Here is a 27,287-nt window from a genome sequence, read left to right on the forward strand (position 1 = left end):
TCAAAAATAATATTTATCATGGTATTGTTGAAAACACATTAAAAATCTATTATAGACATACCATAATTATATCGCTGAATATCTTCATTTAACAAATTTCTGGTCTAAATTAAATTCTAGTTCACCTAGTTCACGCGATAGCGTCTATATTATATAACGATTGTTTTACTGGCCGCGAACTGACCCTGATACCTTGCGGGTTGGAATGCGATGCATTAAAGTGAGGCCACGCTTCCTCTGCTGGAACGACGGCTTGTTTAAAACTTTACACTTTTACATGTTAAATGTTCAATTTCGAAAACAATTTAAAATGGTTTGGCCAAAACGAATATCAGGATAGGGAAAAACGATACTTGTATGAACTTATATATACTAGTACACAGACAGGAATATGAAAGTAATTACTAAATATGAGAACATAGCCTTTAAGTACAAACGCTCTAGCCCTGGAAATCCTCTAAAAATGAAAGGTACTCGCACAAACTGTATTGATGTCGAGTGTTTAGTGTAAAACTGTTCTATCTATCAAGCTTTTTCATTAGAGATAAAATTGTTTCATGCTGAACACGCAGTAAAACAGTGTTACAAAGGCGCGTTAATGTTTCCAATGTTCTTGTGGTATGCTCAAATCAGCCAACGGACTAAATAAAGTGAATTCATTCGTGTCTAGCCGCGGGAAATTTTATTTGAATTTTATTGGACACTTACCAAGGTGAAAAGCTGGGTGTATATTTCTGAGTGTTAAGTTTTAATTAATACACGGCAGATGAAAATGACAGCATATAGATCTAAGATATTGTTATATAAATGTTACTATGAAATATGTATATTAAGTTTAGAGATAAAATTGTTTCATGCTGAACACGCAGTAAAACAGTGTTACAAAGGCGCGTTGATTTTTCCAATGTTCTGGTGGTATGCTCAAATCAGCCAACAGACTAAATGAAGTGAATGCATTCTTGTCTAGCCGCGGAAATTTTATTTGAATTTTATTGGACACTTACCAAGGTCAGGTAAGGTGAAAAGCTGGATGTATATTTCTGAGTGTTTAGTTTTAATTAATACACGGCAGATGAAAATGACAGCATATAGATCTAAGATATTGTTATGCCCCCCCTTCGAAGAAGAGGGGGTATATTGCTTTGCACATGTCGGTCGGTCGGTCTGTCGGTCGGTAGGTCTGTCGGTCAGTCCGTCCACCAAGTGGTTTCCGGATGATAACTCAAGAACGCTTGGGCCAAGGATCATGAAACTTCATAGTAACATTGATCATGACTAGCAGATGACCCCTATTGATTTTGAGGTCACTAGGTCAAAGGTCAAGGTCACGGTGACCCAAAATAGTAAAATGGTTTCCGGATGATAACTCAAGAATGCTTATGCCTAATATCATGAAACTTGATAGGTAGATTGATAATGACTGGCAGATGACCCCTATTGATTTTCAGGTCACTAGGTCAAAGGTCAAGGTCACTGTGACCCGAAATAGTAAAATGGGTTCCAGATGATAACTCAAGAACGCTAATTATGCCTAGGATCATGAAACTTTACAGGTAGATTGATAATGACTGGCAGATGATCCCAATTGATTTTCAGGCCACTAGGTCAAAGGTCAAGGTCATGGTGACCCGAAATAGTAAAATGGTTTCCGGATGATAACTCAAGAACGCTTATGCCTAGGATCATGAAACTTGATAGGTAGATTGATCATGACTCGCAGTTGACCCCTATTGATTTTCAGGTCACTAGGTCAAAGGTCATGGTGACCCGAAATAGTAAAATGGTTTCCGGATGATAACTCAAGAACACTTATGCCTAGGATCATGAAACTTCATAGGTACATTGATCATGACTCTCAGATGACCCCTATTGATTTTCAGGTCACTAGGTCAAAGGTCAAAGTGACCCGAAATAGTAACATGGTTTCCGGATGATAACTGAAGAACGCTTATGCCTAGGATCATGAAACTTGATAGGTAGATTGATCATGACTCCGGATGACCCCTATTGATTTTCAGGTCACTAGGTCAAAGGTCAAGGTCACAGTGACAAAAAACATATTCACACAATGGCTGTCACTACAACGGAGAGCCCATATGGGGGGCATGCATGTTTAACAAACAGCCCTTGTTATATAAATTTTACTATGAAATATGTATATTAAGTTTCCATCAATATATCCATTACTGAATATATATTTCAAATATTCTATGTGATATAAGATGTTGAAAACTGCCATTTTGGCAAATGGGCATACATGCCAGAAATGTTCGGGTCCAAATTGGGACAGTCCATTAAAAATGTAGGGACATTTGACCTAAAAGCAGGACACCTAAAATGATCAATCTTGCCACCTTTACTGAAGTCAGTAATCAGCTAATTACTTACAAAACCTCATAATTTCTGGCAAATACACTGTAACTCCAATATAGTGCGGTCCGTTATAACGCTGTGTCCAATATAACGCGGGGGGTCCTTGGATCCCGTTTTTTCTCCAACCTTCCATTTCTGATTCAAACCAATGTTATGCATCTTCATGTATTTTCAGAAAATTCAAAGATGGCGGCGATCACAGCCTGCTTGCTTTATCCGTCCGTTTAACCGATTTTAATCGATTTTAATCGATTAGAAGTTAAACGACACGAGAAAGCTAACTGGTGTTAATCTCTTGTGTAATGTCAATAAAGGTCAATAAAGGTGTGAAAACTTGCGAGTCAGTGTTTATTACATGTATTCTCTATCAGAGCGGCTCAGTGCGCTATTTTCAATAAGGTAAGTGCAAGTGGAATAATTATCAAATTAAAGTTATTCAAAACGATTAAAACATTTTTACTTTGATTTGATTGCAGTTTGTCCATATGAAAAGAGCGGCTGTGAAATATACTGCGCACAACTAGTATACTGCGCAGCCAGAGACTCGTGCAAGCAGAGAAAGATGACGGAATATTTCACATTTCATAGCGAATAGATGAATTACCTGTTAATGTTTTGTATGTATCGTGTATTTTATAAACTTTGACAGTGTTATCGTTTATTATATGCTTTACATGCTTGATAAATAAAAAGATCTTTGTTTAATGTTTCTGTTGTTTCTGTACGTGTACGAATAATAAATTAAATAATCCTAACGATTTATTTACGTGCTAACGCAGTATACTTAACAGAGATTCACTTTAATTTTTGCCATTTACCAGAAAGTCCACGGAAAGCACGATTTTTACATGACGCGTATGACGCAATAAAACATTTCTTTGTACATGTGTCGTATTGCATTCAATCTAAATTTAAAGTCGCTCGCCCAATTAAAGCTCTGTCCCATAATGCACTGTACTCTTTTTCTGAAAATTGGCGTCGGCATATGGATGTGCTTATGAATCTCATATTTCTCGTCATAAATGTTAAAGATTATTTTTTTCGTAATTGATGTTGTAATTATATTGGATTATCGGATGCATGTGCACATTAGAAAAGCGGTATGTATTAAGTTATCGTTCGATTCGGTTTATATGCAAGTATTTTCGGATGACAACAGAGCATGGCAATACACAGGACCTATATTATAGGCTATACTTTACCTGTTTTTATATCCCCCTGCAATAAATAAGCTCAAAACTTATAACGCTGTCCGTTTATAACGCGGTTGCGTGGCTTGGACCCCGTCATCCGCGTTATATTGGAGTTACAGTGTATTCGCGATAAATGTGTTTAGAATTGCATGAACACAGACGTTCTCCATTTTCCGGAAGTAAACAAACATGTGCACTATGCGGATGAATCCATTTGGGACTAAGGCAACGTTCAACAGGATGTTGTTTTTAGCACTGTTTTTATTCAACCAATCATCCATTAACTCTAAATTTAGATTGATGCAATATGTACACATTATTTTCAGAAAATCAGTCAAAAACGAAAGTAAATTTATGTCTCAGGTATCATTCAGCGCTCGATTTGTTTGACATAGAATACACTGAATACTGCGTAATAATAGTATCTTTGGACTTGATTTGGGCCTTGAAATACAAAAGCAATCTGCTTAATGCACTATGATGCATCTATCAGTAGCAATTAACGACCCTTATCATAAAAATACCTAGCCCATATAATTAGATGTAATCTACCGATTACGATGTATATCGACCTCATATTTATAGGAGTAAAAAATACCCTGGTGTGAATGCCCGATAAAATCAATAATTTGCTGATATATTGCTGATAAGGTGTCAAAAACAACACTGGATCACTCGACTAGTAGATATGGTTTGTTAATAGGGGCCAATAAAGGGATTAGCGATGGTAATTAAAGCCAGACAGAGCTTGAATAGGGAATTTTATTGTGAATTTATAGAGCGTATATTGTTTTGTACGAATGTCGGGACAAATAGTGTCACATCGGGACACCAGGACAAACACCCCAAAAGCAGGACTGTCCCGCCAAGATCGGGACGTCTGGCATGTATGCAAATGGGCAAAGGCAATATTTGTGACTAAAGGGACACAACTCTGAAGATACTTGGCTTTTAAGAGCCTTTGGAGTACACTAAAGACAGGTCAATGATTATCTCAAGTGCCAAATCGGTTACTCATGTTTGTTAACTGGTTTAATTTGTCACCTGATTTTAAATCTTCTGGTTTTGTTGCAAAAAAATGCACTTTTTAATGTGGATATTTTTTACCCAGTCTTATCAGGTCAATGTAAAATATGACCACTTTAACTCAAAAGTCCTGATCCCATCTTACAGCCAAATCACCAAATATTCTAGTAAATACAGTATCAAGACAGAAATGCATTTTCTCACAAATCTCCACCCCACCTTTCTCAATTGTTATGAAAATCCCATGCCCTACTATCACACCATTTGAGCAACAATACATCTGCTAATTACATCAAAGCTGTCAATGATAAGGCACTGTCTCTGCAGCCGCTTATCAGTCTTATCTGCCTCAACCTTGTTGGGCGTGTGATGTAAGGACAATGTGATGGTGATATAAGGATTATGCTGCAAGAAGTTATGAGGAAAAGCACTGAAGATTTGTTTTAAAAGTCAAAATCTCTTGTATCAATGCTGGCCTGTCTTGTTTGATGTAAGGATAGGGAAAGGTGCTGAGAATCTGAAAACAGTTCAGAAGTATGCTATATCTGTTTTATCTTGTGTCCCTTACACTGGTTTGATGTTTAAAATCAGTTCTTTATCTTGTCTTCTTGTGCAGTCACGGTGTACTGGACTGAAACCATGTACAATAGGTAATTAACCCTTTCAGCGCTGGAACCGAATTAAAAAGGCCTTTGCAAACAGTTTGGATCCAGATGAGACACCATAGAACGTTGTGTCTCATCAGGATCCAAACTGTTTGCCATTTTTGATAGAATTCTTAAAAAAAATATCGAAGAAAATGCTAATTTTAGAAATTCAGTAGACAACATTTTAGCAGACGACAAATTTCCCAGCATTCAAAGGGTTAAGCTGCGATTCAGCAGAATTATACCCCTATTTGAACATGGAAAATTTAGGTTAACATTTGGGTTCAATAACTTCTCTCTCTAGCAGTGTAGATCTACCATAGGGTTTTATTTTAGGCCAGTTGGGTCAAATTCAAGGTCGCTGTTGCTAAAAATGTATGAAGAAAAATTGCATTCAATTCAGTTTAGATGAAGATTATTGTTATGAAAGTAAGATCTAATGAGGGATTGCATAAGGGGCTAGTCAGGGACTAAGGTGACTGTTAGTAAAAAAATAGAAAAAGATTTCCTCTAAATAAGTCTGTCAAGAGGTAAAGTGCCATGGTTTTCTGTATAGGTAACTTACATGCAGACCATGCCTGCATAGTTAATTAAATTAAGCTAGATCATTTCTTGGCATGGTCACATTTCTTGTTTTGATTTATAAATGATCTTGTAGTTATGCCCCCACAAACAAAGTTTAGAGGGGTATATAGTAGTGAGTTTGTCTGTAGGTTTGTCGGTCTGTCAGTCCGTATTAAATGTCTGCTCTCTAATTCAAGTTGTTTTCATCCGATCTTCACCAAACTTGGTCAGATGTTGTATCTAGATGATGTCTAGGCCAAGTTTGAATATGGGTCATGCCGGGTCAAAAACTAGGTCACGGGGTCACTTAATGCGTTTTAAGCATTGAGCATGGTGACTCAGCTCTCTAATTCAAGTAGTTTTCATCTGATCTTCACCACACTTGGTCAGAAGTTGTATCTAGATGATGTGTAGGTCAAGGTCGAACATGGGCCATGCTGGGTCAAAACTCGGTCACGGGGTGCGTCTTAAACAGTGAGCATGGTTTCCGCTGGTTTTTGTGAAGACAACATGTAAAATATTCTGTGTCAATGCGGCATGTGAGGGTATTCGTAGTTTTGACAAAGCTCTAGTTTACATATGCTATACAACTACTAAAGCTATTCAACTTCAAATATGACTTTGTGGTGATTATATTAGATGAAAGAAAACATTAAATATCAGGGTTATCCCCATCTTTGTGACGGGGCCTTCAAGCCCTCTCATTAAAACAGGTCTCAAACTTACTAAAATTGTGAAAAAAATTGGTTGCCAACTGTTCAAATTAGGAAAAAAATTAGTCCAGATTTTTTTTTTATTATAAAACTTTGAGTCCCCAACTTCTTTAAATTGCGATAATTGATTGAGAATGACCAACTTTGTGAATACTGCAATTCTCTAAGAAGGAAAAAAGCCCTGAATATACCATCAAATTGAAAGTATATTCATGCAAACTGTCTTTGGGCATCTCTCATGATATTATTACTTGAAACCAAGAAATGTTACATCATTACATGTATCCTCTATGAAAATTATAATCTGCACAAGCTCTGTTCGGGGCTTGTGGCGTTGTGCTTATTTTACTAGCTGGCATTTTATATTTGATCACAGATGTGCCAATTTATCTTTCCACTAATTGATACTCCTGCAAATTCTTTAGTTGTAATAACATGACAATGTGCCAATAAATATGTGTTGATGCCCATGACAGATGGTTAATTGCAGGAACTGGCTTAAATTCTAAAACCACATTGTGTGGTTTTGAATGTATGACATTACGCTTTAGTCTGTTTCATGCACTCCTACTTGAAGAAAATAAACTTAAATTTTGTGTACTTTTGTAAAAAAAAATTTGACTGGCAAATAAAAAATATTAAAGATTGCATTTTTACTTATGAGCCTCGCTCTGTGAAAAGGGGATTTAATGCATGTGTGTTCTGCACAGGCTAATCAGGGAGGTCATTTCCCGCTTAAACTAGATTTTTGCTTAGAAGAGACTTTCTTTAAGCAAAAATATCATAAAAGCGTAAAGTGTTGTCGCTGATTAAGCCTGTGAGAACTGCAAAGGCTAATCTGGGATGACACTTTGCCCACATGCATTAAACCCCATTTTCTCAGAGTGCGGCTCATAATTATGTTTCAGACTTCCTCAAAACTGGCCCAATCAGGCCACTGGGCCAGCCAAATCGACCTACCGCAATTCAGTTTTGAAATTGCACAACCATTTTGGAATCATAATAGCAGATTGTCTGGACCTAGTTATGTCTATCATCAGGCCACAGTTTCCAGACAAATGAACATAAATTTAGATAATAGTTTGTCTGGATAGATAGATACCATGTAGACAAATGCTGAATTGTTTCAAATTTTGCAACATGTGGCTGTTTTTTTCTGTTGTTGAATGGTTCTTGAAATTTCTGTTAATGAAAAATTACTTAATTTTAACAAGGTTTTCCATAAAGTTGAAAATCCTGCTTTTTAGTTTGAGTTTTTGTTGTGGGTGTTTCCACCAGCTTTGGAGCTTTCGGGACAGGCAAGTGGACTCACAGACACAGATAGTTACTGGTCAATAAATTTAGTTTGCATTGACCAATATTGATGAAACTTTGTGTATAGCAAGCTTTTACGAAGACCTCAGGTGGGATTGAATTTGGCACACAATTGGTGATTCAAGGTCATGTTCAATCTTGCTAAAAATTGAAAAACAGTTTTCACTCAATAAGTTCAGTTTGATGAAGATATTGTACTGAAAATGTGGGTATCGTGTTGGTAGCTGACATTAAGACTAATAGCTTGAGTTTTCATACATGTCTATGCATCAAAAGTCAGGTCAAGGTCAAGGCCACTGCTACTAAAAGTAGAAAAACAGAAAACTAGTTATTTCAGGTCAAAAACTTGTGTTTTCATAGACAGATCTTGATGAAACTTAGTATAAAGCATAAACAGAAAGCATGCTTGCATGTAGACCTTACTTGGAATTGTAATTGGGGAATGTCAATTTCAATGTTTCTAAAAATAAAAATTAGTTAAAGGTGTTTAATTTGAGTTTGGAAGTTTGGATGGAGGTATTGAAGTGATGTTTGTAGGTTGCTTACTTGCAGACCTAGCATGAAACTTCATTTGTGGTCAATGGGCGTAAGGTCAAGGTCACAGTTTCTTAATTAGAAAAAAAGTTATAAAAAAATACTTGACAATGGATGGAGATATTCTGCTGACATGTATTGTGTAGGTAGCTTACATGTATACCTGGCTTGTGGTTCTGTTTGGGAAAAGTTGGGTCAAGAATCAGTTTACTGTTTCTTAAAACGGAACAAATTTAGTTCTGCTGAATTGATTAACTTTTTATGGAGGTGATGTTCTGAAACTGTTTATATTTATTGCTTGCACGAAAACCTTGGTTTGGATCACACAATTATTTTACTTTATAATTATAATGTTTCATGGTGTCTCTTGTTTTTTGTCTGTGAATTTAAAATTCAGTTGAATCATGTCCTATTAATAACTTGAAATTTGAAACCAGGTTATGTTGCACAGCAAGGTTTCTTGTTTGAGAATTTAGTTGAATCATGTCTCTCATAAGCCTTCAAAAGCATGGATTTTTGCAACTGACTTAGTAAAATCTTGACAGTTTAGTTTCCACAGTCATCAAAAAGATGTGCTTTTGAAAGAAATATTTGGCATAATGATCATGCCTTGTTGGCTTTGTTGTTTTCTGCTGAACCAATTATCAAAGAAGACAAAAGCCTCACTGTTTCCGTGGAAATAATTAGTTGAGATTGTTTACACTTGTCTTGCATGTTTACCTGTCATGATCTTTCTTCAATGTTCCAACTTCTGCCTTTGTTAATTACTGTTAAAAATACAAGTTATATAACAATTGACAGTGATATTTCATGTGAAATGATGTGTTATGTGCATGTTTCCGGAACCAGTTCATACACAATTCATGAATTGTTCATTAAGATCAAGTGGAATAGTTAGTTGAAACTGATAATTTTGGAGGTCCTGTCTTTGATTCTGATTTGGAGAGTAGTGTCTTTCCAAAAACTTCCAAATGTGCCATGCTCTTCCAAAACCAAGCTTAATGTCTGGGCCTTAAGTGTCATCCCAGATGAGCTTGTGCCATCTGCACAGCTAAATAATTTATAGTACGAAATTTTACGTACATGCAATAAGCCCCATTTTCCCAAGGCAAGGTTCAAATTTTCAATTATCATTTTAATTACATCATTTATCAGTGACTGCCAAATGAATCAGACACTTATTCTTGTAAAAGCTCCTATATTAATATTTATACTTGGGTGCAGCATAGGAAATGTGTGTGGATAAAATCTGTCTGATTGATGCTGATGCTGTAAATTAAGGCATGCTGTAGCAGGGAGATTGGGTAGGAGGTAGGAGTGAACAAGCAGGATCAGTTCATCTGTGATTGATTAAGCTCAGTATTGGAAAAAAAGAAGAAATTTTCAGATTTTGAGATGCGGTGTCTTTGAAGAGATCATAGAAAATACAAGTGCTTTATACAGAAGGAATAAATCAATGCTGAGGAGGGGGGGGGCTGTTGATATTATCTCTTAAATTTATGTAAGGGACATTTTCAATTTTGCAAACAATATTTCCCTGTATTGAGCCGAATCTACTGTAATTCTGAGCATTTTGATTTGACATGGAATAGTTGACTAGTTATACCCCCATTAACATTGGTAATGGGGGCTATATAGGAGTCACTTTGTCGGTCTGTCTGTCTGTCGGTCTGTCTGTCGGTCTGTCCCGAAATTTCATCCGATCTTCACCAAACTTGGTCACAAATTGTATGTAGATGATGTATATGTCAAGTTTGAATATGGGTCATGCCGGGTCAAAAACTAGGTCACGGGGTCACTTAGTGTGTTTTAAACCAAAACTTTGTCCGGATCATAACTATGTCATTTATCGTAAGATTTTAAAATAATTTGGTACATTTGTTCACCATCATGGGAGGGTGTGTTGTGTAAAAAAAAATTGTCGATATCTCCAAGGTCAAGGTCACACTTGAATTTCAAAGGTCAAATGCTTGTCCGGGCCATAACTTTATCATTTATTGTGAGATTTTAAAATCATTCCGCAAATTTGTTCACCATCATTGGACGGTGTGTTGCACGAAAGAATTACGTCGATATCTCTCTGGTCAAGGTCACACTTTGAGTTCAAAGATCATTATGGCCATAAATGAGCTTGTCCGGGCCATAACTATGTTGTTCATTGTGAGATTTTAAAATCATTTGGCACATTTGTTCACCATCATTGGACGGTGTGTTGGCGAAAGAATTACGTTGATATGTCCACCGTCAAGGTCACACTTAAAGTTCAAAGGTCAAAAACTGCCATAAATGAGCTTGTCCAGGTTATAACTATGTTGTTCATTGTGAGATTTTAAAATCATTTGACACATTTGTTCACCATCATTGGTTGGTGTGTCGCGCGAAAAAAATAAGTCAATATCTCAAAGGTCAAGGTCACACACTGAGTTCAAAGGTAAAAAATGGCCATAAATGAACTTGTCTGGGCGATAACTATGTCGTTCATTGTGAGATTTTAAAATCATTTGGCACATTTGTTCACCATCATTGGACGGTGTGTCGCACGAAAGAATTACATTGATATCTCCAAGGTCAAGGTCACACTTAAAGTTCAAAGGTGAAAAATTGCCATAAATGACTTTGTCCGGGCCATAACTATGTTGTTCATGGTGAGATTTTAAAATCATTTTGCACATTTGTTCACCATCATTGGACGGTGTGTCGCGCGACAAAATTACGTCGATATCTCCAAGGTCAAGGTCACACACTGAGTTCAAAGGTCAAAAATGGCAATAAATGAGCTTGTCCGGGCCATAATTATGTCATTCCTTGTGAGAATTTTAAATCATTTGGCACATTTTTTCACCATTATTGGACAGTGTGTTGCGCGAAAGAATTACGTTGATATCTCCAAGGTCAAGGTCACACTGTGAGTTCAAAGGTCAAAAATGGCCATAAATGAGTTTGTCTGGGCCATAACTATGTCATTCATTGTGAGATTTTAAAATTACTTTATACATTTGTTCACAATCATTGGACAATGTGTCATGCGAGGAATTACGTTGATATGTCCAAGGTCAAGGTCACACTTGAAGGTCAAAAGTGAAAAATGGGCATAAATGAGCTTGTCCAGGCCATAACTATGTCATTAATTGTGATATTTTAAAATGACTCTGTACATTAATTTTGTTCACAGTCATTGGACGGCGTGTCATGCAAAAGAATTCAAGAGTTCAAAGGTCAAAATGGCCATAAATAATAATGGCATAATAATTCTAAAAAATCGCCATAAATTAGATTCTCTTGTTTTGTGAAGACAGCATACAAAATAGTCTGTGCCAATGCGGCACGTGGGGGTATATGTCACGTGACAAAGCTCTAGTTGATTGATGTTTCCTTTTTTTTTTTTTGCAAACACTATAAATTGTATATTTTCCACGGTTATTTTTCATGGAGATGTTTGACTGAAAGTTTCACTTTTCTGAGGAGGAAAGGTTGTTTGGTAGGTGTGGTTGTATTTTGGAGATGGGGTGGATGACTTCCAGGTGTTAATTACCTTTATGCCTGCTGGGAGAATGGATCATTGTTGATGATGTGTGGACAGCTTTATGGTGCCTTGATGTCAGGTGTGGAGGGCCCCCATCAAGATTTATATGCTCTTCTAAAGACCTGCTTACAGTATGCACTGAAATATCTTCATGGGGTTCTGGTGTTTAACATTATGGTGTCATTCCCCTTGAAAATGGGCACTGTTGTTGTACAAATATGCAGTGTGCTCCATAAGCCCAATATGTGTAATGTGTCAATGAACATTTTATGACAATTGATAACTTACTTGTATATTGATGATGTTGGTGCATACCCGATCATGGAATTAGTAATGACAACTCACTCATGCTTTTCTTCAGGCGGTTTTAGCCCAGTGGCCCCGCGGTGCCTGGACATCAAAAGCAAATTTTAGGGTGTCGCTTTTTTTTCAGATCATGTTGCTGCGATGCTTGAACATTTTAATTATTTTTTCGCTCTAATGCCTGCTGTTATTTTGCTTGTTATTTAATATTATAATATAACTATACTGAAATGAATTAAGGAAAAATAGATTATTAAAAAAAAGATAACATTGTGTTTTAATAGCTCCTCATAGTTCGTGTTCAACTACGTGTTCAAAATATAAAAAAGTCGACATGGGCAAGGGGGCCGGCCCCTTCCACCCTGACCCCTCCCGCGCTGTCTTGCCGCTCTGCCTGACTAACATCCTGGGGACATGACTATAACTGATGTATAAGTAGTGTAGATTTTAATGCAGAACATTAGAAATGCAGATTTACAAGAACAAGGACAGGCAGATGGACACATGCCCCCTGCGTCGGCAACCCATTTCCTATCCACTCCAAACTCCTCCCCCCTCCCCCATGTTATCAGTTTTCTTTCTTTTTCAATACCTCTCATATTGACTTGAAATAATTGGTCACACGCAGTCTTGTGTTATACTTACAACATTGAAATTCTGTGTTATGTGTTCTAGATTTCTGAAAAAACTTACCTGATTTCTAGGCTCATTTGTACATGGCACCTAGACATTCTGTCTTAATAACAAAAGGTACTAAAACAATGCTTGTATGTAAGAACTGCCTGACAACATTAGTTTATTGCAATTTTGTTATTTATTTTTTATGGGGTTTAGGCAGAGTAACAAAAATACAACTGAAATATTTGGGTAAATGTATGTTTTTATGTCCCCCACTATAGTAGTGGGGGACATATTGTTTTTGCCCTGTCTGTTGGTCTGTCTGTTGGTCTGTTGGTCTGTCTGTAAGTTGCGCCAACTTTAACATTTTGCAATAACTTTTGCTATATTGAAGATAGCAACTTCATATTTGGCATGCATGTGTATCTCATGAAGCTGCACATTTTGAGTGGTGAAAGGTCAAGGTCAAGGTCATCCTTCAAGGTCAGAGGTCAAATATATGTGGCCAAAATCGCTCATTTTATGAATACTTTTGCAATATTGATGATAGCAACTTGATATTTGGCATGCATGTGTATCTCATGGAGCTGCACATTTTGAGTGGTGAAAGGTCAAGGTCAAGGTCATCCTTCAAGGTCAGAGGTCAAATAAATGTGGCCCTAATCGCTTATTTTATAAATACGTTTGCAATATTGAAGATAGCAACTTGATATTTGGCATGCATGTGCATGTCATGGAGCTGCACATTTTGAGTGGTGAAAGGTCAAGGTCAAGGTCATCCTTCAAGGTTAGAGATCAAATATATGTGGCCCAAATCGCTTATTTTATGAATACTTTTGCAATATTGAAGATAGCAACTTGATATTTGGCATGCATGTGTATCTCATGGAGCTGCACATTTTGAGTGGTGAAAGGTCAAGGTCAAGGTCATCCTTCACAATGTCAAGGTCATCCTACAAGGTCAAACATCATATAGGGGGACATTGTGTTTCACAAACACATCTTGTTAAATATTGTGAGTATCAATACAGGAAGGTTTGTTTCATTTTTATGCACCCGTTAAAATGGCATATTACAGTTGGACTGTCCGTCTGGCAGTCTGTTTTCTGAAGGTTTTTTTACACACAGTTTCACATATTGAGCAGATTTTAGGTATGTTGGTCTACCTACATGAATTGCAGATGAAATGTGAGTTTTATTTGTAGCAAAGTTATGGACACTGGGCTAGAAATGTTCTCGTAAAACCATTTTTCAGATTACGCTAACCTTTCAGATATTGAACTGATTTTTGGTATGGGAGTCTAACTACATGACTTACAGATGAAATGTGAGTTTTGTTCCAGTCCATTGGTTTTGGGGGAAGTTATGGGTCTTTGATTTTGAAATAAGCTCAATAATAACTTTTTTCCTCTTTTCTTTTTTAAAAGACATTCAGATATTGAGCTGATTTTTGGTATGGAAGTCTACCTACAATACTCACAGATGAGTGTGAGTTTTGTTCTGGTCCCTTGATTTTTGATGAAGTTATGGGCTTGGATAATTTTCTTTAAAATAGCTGCAAAAAATAGCTGCTGTGCATCTTTAAACCACAGTAGGGGGCATTGTGTTTCACAAACACAGATCTTGTTGATTTATTGCTTAGAAACACAGCTGCCCTTTACAGATGAAAGCTAAGCTAGATATAAGTTTTGTGGCCCACCAAGGAAAGTAAAATATAATAACAAATTGCTCATTTTTTCACTTAACTGTAGTAACAGTTAATGCTGTTCTTTTTCCAGATTCAACACCTTTAGTATTGGTTTGCTTCCCAGGTTCTGATTTGAAACCTTTAGTCTTGGTTTGCTTCCCAGTTCCTGATTCAACGCGTTTAGTCTTGGTTTGATTCCCAGGTTCCTGATTCAACGCGTTTAGTCTTGGTTTGCTTCCCAGTTCCTGATTCAACACGTTTAGTCTAGGGCGCAGCTTCCCTTTTCCTGATTTGACTCCTTTAATTGTGGGTAGCTGCCCTTTACTGCTTCAACACTGTTAGTCTTATAAAGATTCCCATATCATGTTTCAACACCTTTAAATTTTGAGTAGCGTACGTTTTTAATACAGTTGCTTTTAGACATTGGTAGCTTCCCAATTCCTGATTTAAAACTTCAAGTCTTGCATAGCTTCCCAATTCCTGATTAAAAACCTTAAGTCTTGGATAGTGTTGCGATTCCTGAGTCAAAACCTTAAGTCTTGGATAGCTTCCCAATTCCTGATTCAAAACCTTAAGTCTTAGATAGCTTCTCAATGCTTGATTCACAACCTTAAGTCTAAGATAGCATCCCAATTCCAGATTCAAAACCTTAAAGGGGCCTTTTCACGTTTTGGTAAATTGACAAAATAAAAGAAAAGTGCTTCAGATTCTCAAATTTTCGTTTTAATAATGATATTTCAAGGAAATAGTAATACTGAACATTTACCATGCTCTAAAATATCCATTATATGCATCTTTTGACGATTTGAAAACCTGAAAATTATGAAGCGTTGCACTGCGAAACGATTGAATAATTTGGAAATTTCTGTTGTTGTCATTATATTTTGGGAAACTACGAGGATCGCTTATATAGGTAAAAAATACATCCGATCATAGCATGAGCACGGATGGTCGAGTGGTCTAAGCAGGAGACTTTTTACTCCAGGACTCCAAGGCTCAGTGGTTCGAGCCCTATTGAGGGTTACTTTTTTTAACTTTTTTAAATTGTATTCTTGTTGTTTTACTAGAGATTTTTAGGTCCAATATTTAAATTAATCAATATAAAGCATTTAATGACAAGCTTCAATACATGCCAAAATCTGTGAAAAGGCCCCTTTAAGTCTTGGATAGCTTTCCTTTTACTATTTCAACACCTTTAGTCTTGTGTTTTCTCTCTTTTCCATTGTATTGCCTTTTGTCTTGGTTTGTTGATACTTTTGCAGATAGCTAATAGTTAGCAGTTTTTGTAATCAGTGTTAAGAAATTAAAACTGAAATACAAAAAGATGGCATTTTTTTCTTAAGGGCAATTTTCTTGGTTGTTATGTTTTCTTTAAATGTGTAGTATTTTTGCAGAGATATTATCACCCCATATGTCATATGTCTTAATTCTAAGTAGATACGGTGGTCTCCTGTTATCAGTCATGCCAAGATTGCTGATATCTCTTTTAATGTCAGGTATGAATTACCTCTGTCCAACAAATAGCACCAGGTTATCATTATTTTGACAGTACAATGCTTTTCTTTTTTTAAGAGCACATGAGGGAATAACAACATAACCTGAAATGTCTGTGAAACATTAACAAAACCAAATCAACTTTTAAAATGCAAATAGGTTTAATAAAAGCACTGTTTAAAGCCTTGAATAATTAAAATAATAATAAATCTGCTTCTCAAAATTATGAATCTCCAGTTTTTTGTCAACAGGAAATGGCTCTTCTTTTAGCACATTTATTTAATGCGATCAATCACCATTGCAAAAAAAACAACAACATAAGCACAAAAAGGAAGTAAAAACTTGGATCTTTGAAGGTTTTCGTGGTCAGTTGGTAGAGCACTGGATTACACATCTGAAGATTTTGGGTTCGTTTCCTGGTGCGGCAAAAAAATTGTTCCCCTACCTCTGATTGAATTACTACAGGGCAGTTATGAGTTACTGAAATAAGTACATTCTCTTAGTAGTGTTAAACAAAAAAATCCCAACAAAGAAACCCACTAAGATTTAGCTTCTGTTTTGAAAGAAACTGCACCAGTATTCACTGACAATGGTTTAAGAAGCTACTGGCCTAACTGATGAGGGTCATTCTCCTATTAACCCATAAACACTCTTAATGCATATTGGAAGGTTTGTAGTTCCTTAGAAAATCAAATGAAATTTTAACTCTGTTCTTACTAGATTCAAGCTTAAAAGATTTAATTTCTAATCCTCAGATACTGATGAGCAGCAAACAGCATATAACCTGAACAGACTGCAAGTTACTTGCAGGCTGTTCTGGTTTTATGCTGGCCACATATAGCCATTATCACTTGTCTTCTGAGGAGTAAAGTGTAAAATACATGTAAAAATAGATCAGAATTCTAATTATCATTTCTTGTGTTGCAGAAAGAAGACAGATGACAACCAGTGGTGGGAGCTGTTTGACCCCAACACTTCGCGCTTCTACTACTACAACGCCAGCAGCCAGAAAACAGTGTGGCACCGTCCTCAAAACTGTGACATCATTCCACTGGCCAAACTCCAGGTAACAACTTTAGTTGACACTGGCCAAACTCCATGTAACAACTATAGTTGACACTGGCCAAACTCCAAGTAACAACTATAGTTGGCACTGGCCAAACTCCATGTAACAACTTTAGTTGACACTGGCCAAACTCCATGTTACAACTATAGTTGAGACTTGCCAAACTCCATGTAACAACTATAGTTGACACTGGCAAAACTCCTAGTTTTAACTATAGTTGACACTTGCCAAACTCCATGTTACAACTATAGTTGACACTGGCCAAACTCCAGGTAACAACTAAAGTTGACACTTGCCAAACTCCATGTACAACTATAGTATAGTTGACACTGGCCAAACTCCATGTAACAACTAAAGTTGACACTGGTCAAACTCCAAGTTACAACTTTAGTTGACACTTGCCAAACTCCATGTTACAACTATAGTTGACACTTGCCAAACTCCATGAAACAAATATAGTTGACACTTGCCAAACTCCAGGTAACAAATATAGTTGACACTTGCCAAACTACATGTTACAATTATAGTTGACACTTGCCAAACTCCATGTAACAACTAAAGTTGACATTACCAAACTCCAGGTTACAACTATAGTTGACACATGCCAAACTCAAGGTAACATTTATCGTTGACATCATCCAATCTCCAGGTAACAATTATAGTTGACTTAAGTTGACACTGGCCAAACTCCATGTAACAACTATAGTTTACACTTGCCAAACTCCATGTTACAACTGGTTGACTCTAGCCAAACTCTATGTAACAACTATATTTGACCCTGACCTAACTCCAGGTATCAACTATAGTTGACTTAGATTTACACTGACCAAACTGCAGGTATCAACTTATAAATATGACATTCCTTTTAACTGACCTGTAGTAAACATCTACATAGGCAAACTTCAATTTATATAATAATGAGAGTACTTTATCAGGCTCATCACTTTCTCTTTTGACAAAGCTTGTGAACATAATTCAATAGACAGGTTTTAGATTTACACAAAAACTTTATACTCCAACCTCACATCTGTAGAACAACAATTAATTTCCCTTCATCAACAAATCACAAATGTAGTACCACTTGTTGTTTTTAAATCTGAAACAAAACCCATGTGCAATTTTGCTTAAAATGTTTTATCCTCTAAATATTTGAAATGCACAGACATTGATTGGCTTATCAAAATATATAGCCAGTCTTGGCATTAATTTTTGTTAGGCACTAGCCTGGTTGGGCTACCGGCTTTGAAATTTCACTAGCCCGAATCAATTTTAACTAGCCCGAATTAAAAGTTATCATTCTGTTACATTTGTAACTATGTTTGTATTGATGAAACATAGAACAATAAAGATTAAACAAATAAACACTTGATTCTGTTTTTATTCACAGTTAATATCTTACAAAAAAATTAACACAAGGTCTCCTGACATCTCCATTCCATCATGGTCATTGTCTGAGTCTCCGACATCCAGGTCTGACATATCATGTATGCTCCTTAAGGTGGCCTGAAAAAAAACCAATTGTATAACATGATATAAATTTTCCAAACACATATCTGAATAAAGTAAATAAAATGTCAAACTAGCAATAATACCTGTGCATAAGATGTAGCACAAGGAGGCAACTTTCCTGCCCAAACTTCTGAGTATTCTAAATCTAAAACCACATTTGTAGCAGTAGTTTTATTGCCTAAGCCACATATGGTTTGTTGCCGATTGTACCAGCATATAAAATGCAGTATAAATACACCTTTGAATTTACTGTCAGGATTTGTTCCTTGACAGATAAACTTTATCTGTAAAAAACTATACTTGTAAGTTAGTGTATGATATTTAATTGCATATTTTTTTACATTATGCATGACATGCACATACCAGCAAGTCAGCAATGCAGGCGCATAATCAAATTTCTCAATACTTGGACACATCAAAACGAAGCCAAGACTGATTATTTTTCCATGACATTTGGAATTTTCATTTTGTTGTTCATATTTTGTGTTGCAACCTTCATTCTCATTTTTCGGTTGATGTTTGTGCGATGCACCCTCAAAATAACACAGAAAATACGTAAAAATAAATGTTTCACCGCAAGTTCTCCATCAAGTAATAATAATTGTTATAGCGTCTCGCGAGATCGACTAACAACAATGTTCAATAAGCGTCTAATCAATAAGTGCTCAAGGGAAATAACCAATGCAGTCTTGAATAAGCGTCTATATGAAGCTATTTCGGACTCGTTACTAAGTTCGGACACGAAAAAAGCACTCGACCCATCGGGCTACAGGCTTAGAATTTTCACTCAACCGAGGCAAAAATCACTCGACCCGGTCGACGGTCGAGCGAGTTACGGCCAAGACTGTCACTTGATTAAATGTCACTTGATTAATGCAATCAATACTATTGTGCAAATATGCATTATCAATACAAAAAATGAAATCTATTTCTTTTTGTTGTGCTCAGGTGAGCTTTTGGGATCACCTTTTGTCCGTCGTCCATCGTCAACATTTTGCCTTGTTAACACTCTAGAGGCCACATTTATTGTCTGATCTTTATGAAACTTGGTCAAAAGATTGGTCGAGTTTGAAACTGGGTCACGTGAGGTCAAAAACAAGGTCACTAGGTCAAATGAAAGAAAAAGCTTGTTAACACTCTAGAAGTCACATTTATTGTCAAATCTTCATGAAACATTGTCAGAACATTATTTTGTCCCAATAATATCTCAGCTGAGTTCGAAAATGGTTATGGTCAGTTGAAAAACATGGTTTCTTATATGGCTATAGTAAAACCTCGTTTACACTCTAGGAGTCTTATTTTGAGTCCAATCTTCATGAAACTTGGTAGGAACATTTGTTCTAATGATATCTCGGCTGAGTTCTTAAATGGTTCGGTGAAAAACATGGCTGCCAGGGGGCTGGACAGTTTTTGCTTTTATGGCTATAGTAAAACCTTGTTAACACTTTAGAAGTCACATGTACAGTCCAATCTTCATGAAACTTGGTCATAACATTTGTTTCAATGATAGCTCGGTTGAGTTTGAAAATGGTTTCGGTCCGTTGAAAACTATGGCCGCCAGAGGACGGGGCAGTTTTCCTTATATGGCTACAGTAAAACCTTGTTAACACTTTAGGAGTCACATTTATAATCCAAGGTTCATGAAACCTGGTCAGAACATATGTTCTTATGATATCTCAGCTGAGTTTGAAAATGGTTCCGGTCCATTGAAAAACATTGCCGACAGGGGGCGGAGCAGTTTTCCTATAAATATGGATATAGTAAAACCTTAATTAAGCTCTAGAAGTAACATTTATAGTCAAATCTTCATGGAACTTGGTCCGAAGATTTGTTCTAATGATAGCTCAGCTGTGTTCGAAAATGGTTACAGTTCGTTGAAAAACATGGCCGCGGGGGAAGTTGCAGTTTTCCTAATATGACTATATTAAAACCATGTTAACACTCTAGTTGTAATGAGGAATGTGGTGCACAATGATGATGATGATGATGATGATGATGATGATGATGATGATGATGATGATGATGATGATGATGATGATGATGATGATACTGGTCATGGTCACTCATGGATTCAGAAACATTAACAACAACCGAAATATAAAATTATAATTTTAGCATTAGTAGCCATTACTCAAATTAATTATTGCCATTACTTCAGATTGTTATCTTTATCTTTTGCAGAAATTCAACATAGTGGTAAAACCAATAAAACAACAAAAATTGTTACATATGACTGTTATTTGGCCTTCCATTCACTTATCCTACTCTCTGTTAAGAGCTCACTTATGCCAGTGCTTGCATTCTTCCAGTACAATAGTGTTGATTGATTACTTTTTAAATAGCCATGCAATTATTGTGTAACACTCCTTGGAAATTGGCCCCCATTAATGGGGCACTTCAAAGACCTTTGTCTTGATGTCAGCGGCCAATTGTATAAATCTGGATAACTCTTATCCAGCGGATAACTTTTGGTTATCTTATCATAAAATTGAAGATAACCAAAAGTTATCCGCTGGATAAGAATTATCCAGATTTATACAATTTGCCGCAGATGGACACCATTTATAAGATAGATTACAACTTGAAACGTTTTAGGCCTACAGTTTTTAGTCAGTCAGTAGTTTGAATGTGATTATCAAAGATTTGTGATTTTAACAGGTTTTATTGTTGTTTCAATTGGAAATATCATTGCAAGGTGAGTCTGAAAATTGTTCCAGTTGTTTAAAAAACTATGTCAAAAATGTGAACAATTTGGTAGTAAAAAAACAACAACAATATTATATCACATCTTTTAAGAAGCACAAAAAAACTGTTTGGTTAAAAAGAAAAGTTGTTTTGGCAGTTCAATTTTTATACGCCCGTATAAAATACGGGACGTATTATGTGAAACCCCTTGGCGGGCGGGCGGGCGGCGGGCGGCGGGCGGAAGGCATCACTTTGTCCGGACTCTAATTCAAATTGTATTCATCCGATCTTCACCAAACTTGGTCAGCAGTTGCATCTAGTTGATATCTAGGCCAAGTTCGAATATGGGTCATGCCGGGTCAAAAACTAGGTCATAGGGTCAATAAGTGCATTTTCAAAGGGGCCACTTTGTCCGGACTCTATTTCAAATTGTATTCATCCGATCTTCACCAAACTTGGTCAGCAGTTGCATCTAGTTGATATATAGGCCAAGTTCGAATATGGGTCATGCCGGGTCAAAAACTAGGTCATAGGGTCAATAAGTGCATTTTCAACGGCGCCACTTTGTCCGGACTCTAATTCAAATAGTTTTCATCCGATCTTCACCAAACTTGCTCAGAAGTTGAGTCTAGACAATATCTAGGCCAGGTTGGAATATGGGTCATGCCGGGTCAAAAACTAGGTCATGGGGTCACTTAGTGCATTTCAAGGATTTCATGGTGTCCGCTCTCTAAATGAAGTAGTTTTCACCCGATCTTCACCAAATTTGGTCAAAAGTTGTGTCTATATGATATGTAGGTCAGGTTTAAATATGGGTCATGCCGGGTCAAAAACTAGGTCACGAGGTTAATTAGTGCATTTCAAGCATTTAGCATGGTGTCCGCTCTCTAATTGAAGTAGTTTTCATCTGATCTTCACCTAATTTGGTTACAAGTTGTGTCTAGATGATATGTAGGTCAAGTTCGAATATGGGTCATGCCCGGTCAAAAACGAGGTCACATGGTGCATTTAAAGCATTTAGCATGGTGTCCGCTCTCTAATTGAAGTAGTTTTCATCTGATCTTCACCAAATTTAGTCAGATGTTACATCTAAATGATATCTAGGTCAAGTTCAAATATGGGTCATGCCAAGTCAATAACTAGGTCTTGAGGTCACTTAGTGCATTTCAAGCATTGAGCATGGTGTCCAAAACCTTCGAACGGGCGTATCTTGTGACAGTTTGGCACTCTTGTTTAAACATAATGTATTTATGCTACAAAATTTGTGTGCATTTAAATTACAAATAGTTGTTTTGATATGATAATTTTTAGCTCAGCTGTTTTCGGAGAAAACCAGAGGTATTGTCATAGCCAGCTCGTCGTGTCGTCTGCCGTCCGCGTCGTGCTAAAACCATGACATTTTGCTCTAAAATCAAAGTGCTTCCACCTACAACTTTGAATCTTCTTATGTACATACACCTTGATGAGTTCTACACGCCACACCCATTTTGGGGTCACTAGGTCAAATGTCAAGGTCACTGTGACCTCTAAAAAAAAATCTGACTAGCTTTCATTTATTCAAAAATGCACTTGCAGCCGAGCGTTGGCACCCGTTATGTGGTGCTCTTGTTCCAATGTCTTTTGTGTGTTTACTTCTATATTTCACACATTTGTAACTATGAGATAGGTCAAGTGATGTTTTGTTTCTTAAAAGAAGACCTTTTTTCAATTTCTAGTACATATTTTCTTACTCATTTATTTCTTTATAACCAACTTTGATATATGATAACAATTTAACATATTGTATTTAATTATGCAAAATCTATTTTATAAACACTAAATCTATTGATAAAATACAGTTGTTTTTGCTATCTAAAGCTGTTCTTGCAAAAACAGGTTGTAACTAGTCATCCCCTATAACATCCAAAGATGCTGAGATGCTTATCTCATGATCTCAAAGCTTGACAACAATTTGTGAAAAAAAGTACTTCCATTTTCTTTTGCTGATGCTCATTATTAAATAACTGTCCTCATATTACTTTTATCCAAAATATAGCTTTGTTGCAACAGGTAACAAATGTCTATTTTAAAAACATAAACACACACACAAAACTACTTATAACGCATATATGTATATATCTGCCGAAACAACAAACCCTTTCTTTTCACAAAACAACGTTAACAACCTGTTACCCTTGCTTAATGTTAAAACTACTCAGGTGAGCGACCTAGGGCCACCCTGGCCCTCTTGTTAAGAGTTTTCTCACACTTGGTTATTTTAGGCATGATTATTTAAGGTCTTTTGAGTGGAAATAAAATAAGAGATATAAAGTCTCAAGACAAATCCTGAATGAAAAAAGAAACGAAAGTGAAATGTTTACTTTAAATTTCCTGTGAAGAACAATTATACAACAAGAGATCACACATAAGCTTTGCAGAATTGTTTTGTGTAAACGAATGTATTCAGTTGAATATGCAAATAATTGTGTAAATTTATGACAGAATATCTTTGATTAAAGACACTAACCATGCCATTAAGGAAATTAAAATGTCCTTTTCGTTGCACCTTTATAGCAAAGATTTGCATTTTGACTACTTTTGTTGTTAACAGCTTTTGTGGTGTTGGTTTTAAATAAAACTTCTTCTCAATCATATTAGTAAATCAGGATGATAATGAATCTTAACTGCTACTTGAAACTTATCACCTTTAAATAACTGTATTGCATACTTAACATATATTTATATAGCCAATGTACATGAATGGAGATTATATTACTCTTTGGATGTGACTACATTGTTTGCTTTTGACTCACGTCAGTTTTAACTTACATACCAATGTATTGCATTACAAAACAAAATGACTTAAGTATTGCAAGATTTTTATTGTTAGTGTTACATTGTGAGAGTGTAAGAGTTTTTGAATGACTTGCAATTGGATTGTGACATTAAGAAATGGTGTGTTTCTTAAATCCTATGTATAAAATTCATCTTGAGGATGAAAACAAGGTTTGCAGTTTAATCTTATTACATATAATTGTTGTATGAGTTGTGTTCTTAGAAAACGTGATTTAATGTAAGTGCGTAAAGAGTCTTCCTCGTGCAGTCTGCAAAGGCTAATCGGGAAGACACTAAGCCTTAACCAAATTTTCACTAAATAAAAACTTGCTTTAAATGTGAAATCCCATAGAAGTTGTAATTATCGTCCCTGTGTGAATTGAATTAAAACCCATTTTCATAGAGCAAGCTCATACATATTCTTATTTATTTCTTGAAGTTAATTTGAAGTCAAAATTATTTAAAATTACATGATTAAGTACATGTTTATATAATTTCCTGTACAACATTTATTTTTTTAAATTTACAAGATATGCATCAGCGATTTTCCTTGTCCAATTGGGAAAAGTACCCGTACCGGTCCAATTGGGAAAAATTGAGTCGTGAAAACCTCAAAATTGGGAAAAATCGAGTCGTGAAATCCTTAAATTGGGAAAATCGCTTCGTGAAGTTTGGGTCTTATTGAATACATCATACAGTTCATACTTAATTGAACATACCCATTTAAATAATCATTTGCAGGCATGCCTTAATGACCATTAAGTAATAAAGTTGAAATAAATAACAAAATATTATAAAGAACACACACAATCAATTACAAGTTGTTTTAATCTCTTGTAAAGCAATGTCTCTGTCTTTCATTTTTTTGAAAATTTCAACAATCTTTGATGTTTGATCATCTATCAGTTGCTGGCATCCCTCTCTGCACAGCATCATTAGTGCTGTCAATGTGTCGTGTGATAGACAGTTCCGATTGTTTGTGCAAAGATTGTTCATCAGACTGAACACCCTTTCCACAGAGGCAAGGTTACAAACCGACGTAAAACGCTGGCTGCCTGACAAAAGAACCGGAAACAGTAACGACTCTATTGATTGCACGCGCTGAATAATAAAACCCGAAATTAATCGAGCGCGTGGTTACACACAACTATACGATTTTCTTTGTTCGCTCGCCGAAAGTTGGGCTTTGTTGCGAAACTTTCGGTCGTTTTGAGAAAAAATTCGGACGCCTATTGGGATTTTTTCAGATGCCGATTGGGAATTTGGGAATTTTCGCTCGATTGGGAAAGTACCGTTTACCGGTACTTTATAAAGAAGGAGGAAAATCGCTGTGCATTCACTTTCATATGGACTTCATACTATATGAAATTGATTTAAATAAACCCATGTAAGTTCCTATCTTAATATTTGGCATACCCTTAAATGTTCATTGTCATGAGGTAAAATAAACTTTGACAAAAGAGGTCAAGGTTACTTACCCTTTAAGCATAAATCCTTTGCTGTAGCCTTAACAGTAATCAACTTAGTGAGCTGGCTGTTGTATTATACACCAATTATTTGTATTATCATAAACAATAACATAAAGCAACACTTGTCACAAAATGTCGACAAAAATAGGTGGGGACAGAAGCCAATTCTCTCAATATAGCACTGTCATCTGGCATGTTCTATGAATGGAAATATTGACATCCAGATCTGCTAATACAAATTAACATTGGATAACATTGGCCACCTGGAGTGTGCCATGTGCCACCAGTGGCATGCACTCAGCTTGATGATGACAATGCTGATAATGTCTCCAATTGGCCAATATTGGACAATGGGCAAGGCCAAATATATGGCTTGCTTAGTTTATGGTACTCTTAAAAAATATTTATTGCTTGCACTTCAAATCCTTTTTTCAGTTCAAAGGGGAAAAAAAATGTATACAATATTGTAATATGAATATTACGAGGATTTGTTGTTAATTAGTTATTTGAATATTATTAACTATGTATTAAAAGTGGGTAATTATGGGTTTTCTTTGATATTTTATTTTTTATTGTGTTGTGTAATTTCATATTGTATAAAATATTAAATAATCAATGCAGAAATTAAATAAATTAAATTTGAGGTATTAATCATTGAATTATCATAAGTATGACTTTCTTGTAATTTTCTTTTGATTTTCCCCGACTTTTTTGTCAAGGAATGTAAATACAATGACCCAATACATTTACAAGTTTGCCCTACTTGACTTGATATCACTACCCTTGATCAAGCCCTGAAGCCTTCCAAGTAGTGGTTGACTGGATACTGTACCTTTATAGCAAGTGCCCAGTTATTTGCAAACAATAAAATGTACCTGATAACATTGTGTATTTATGTGACAGCTTGTTTGTTTACGGACTGTTAAAATCCTCATACATATGGGTGAAAATAATTTATTGTATTGGAAGTTTGATTCTTGACTTAAACTGAGTTAAGAACAATTCTGCTGTATCGTTTTCTGGAACAGCATTTTTGGTTTAAGAATGAATTTGTATTAGTGATACAACACTGAACTAGTTTCCATTGACATAATCGTTCTTAGATTTTCATCCTTCTTGAGTAGCAATTTCGATAGTGTAAAACGCTGACATAAAAATGCTCAAAATAGTCAAGACAATTGACAGCTAAGATGCTGAAACCATTAAGACAATAAGTGAAGTTTTCAAGGGACCGAGGTACTTGAGTGGTGGACAGAGTTGTTCAGGATGTTACTGCTTGTCGACAAGAGATTCAACGATTACCGAGATGACGAACCGGAACCGATAGTGGTCTCCCTTTGTTGTTTTCCGTCACGCAGTTATGTATGATCAAGTCTTTAATACTTTGGAAGGATTTGATATGTTAATGTTTTATGATATTTAGTGTTGTAGTGAAGTGTTGGTGTTATGTTTGTCCTATTTGTGGCTGGTTGTGTGGTGGTGTTTGGGACCATTTTCATGAGTTTAATAAATATTTTGCTGATGAGTGTACTATTGATAAGGAAGATGGCGAAACAACGATACTCAGTTGACGATTTGGTAATGTGAACCATCTTTGTTATCGAATAAGGAAAATAATGTTATTCATTCTGTGAAAAACTGACTTTAATCCGTGTACCTACATAGACTTTCTTTATATATAGTTTAAATTAAAAAAAAAATTGGTTTCAAGTAAATATTTTTCAATATTTGACATGTTAAGGTATAAAGTCACCT

The 27,287-nt window shown here is 36.0% G+C and overlaps 1 protein-coding gene across 8 annotated transcripts in view; it reads left to right on the forward strand.

Annotated features, from left to right (window-relative positions):
- LOC127851064 (rho GTPase-activating protein 39-like) overlaps positions 1-27,287 on the forward strand; it is a 134,825-nt gene that overhangs the window by 69,664 nt on the left and 37,874 nt on the right. For 5 of the 8 annotated variants that reach the window (XM_052384541.1, XM_052384549.1, XM_052384520.1 and 2 more), the window contains exons 3-4: positions 16,917-17,055; positions 20,746-20,760. In XM_052384541.1, coding sequence (XP_052240501.1) covers positions 16,917-17,055; positions 20,746-20,760 — 154 coding nt within the window. Of the gene's footprint in view, positions 1-16,916; positions 17,056-20,745; positions 20,761-24,071; positions 24,235-26,911; positions 27,111-27,287 lie in introns of those variants that run through there. The other 3 variants (XM_052384530.1, XM_052384590.1, XM_052384572.1) reach the window with 3 other exon arrangements.

Source organism: Dreissena polymorpha, chromosome 1 (genome assembly GCF_020536995.1).
Source record: "Dreissena polymorpha isolate Duluth1 chromosome 1, UMN_Dpol_1.0, whole genome shotgun sequence".
Classification (NCBI taxonomy): Eukaryota; Metazoa; Mollusca; class Bivalvia; order Myida; family Dreissenidae; genus Dreissena; species Dreissena polymorpha.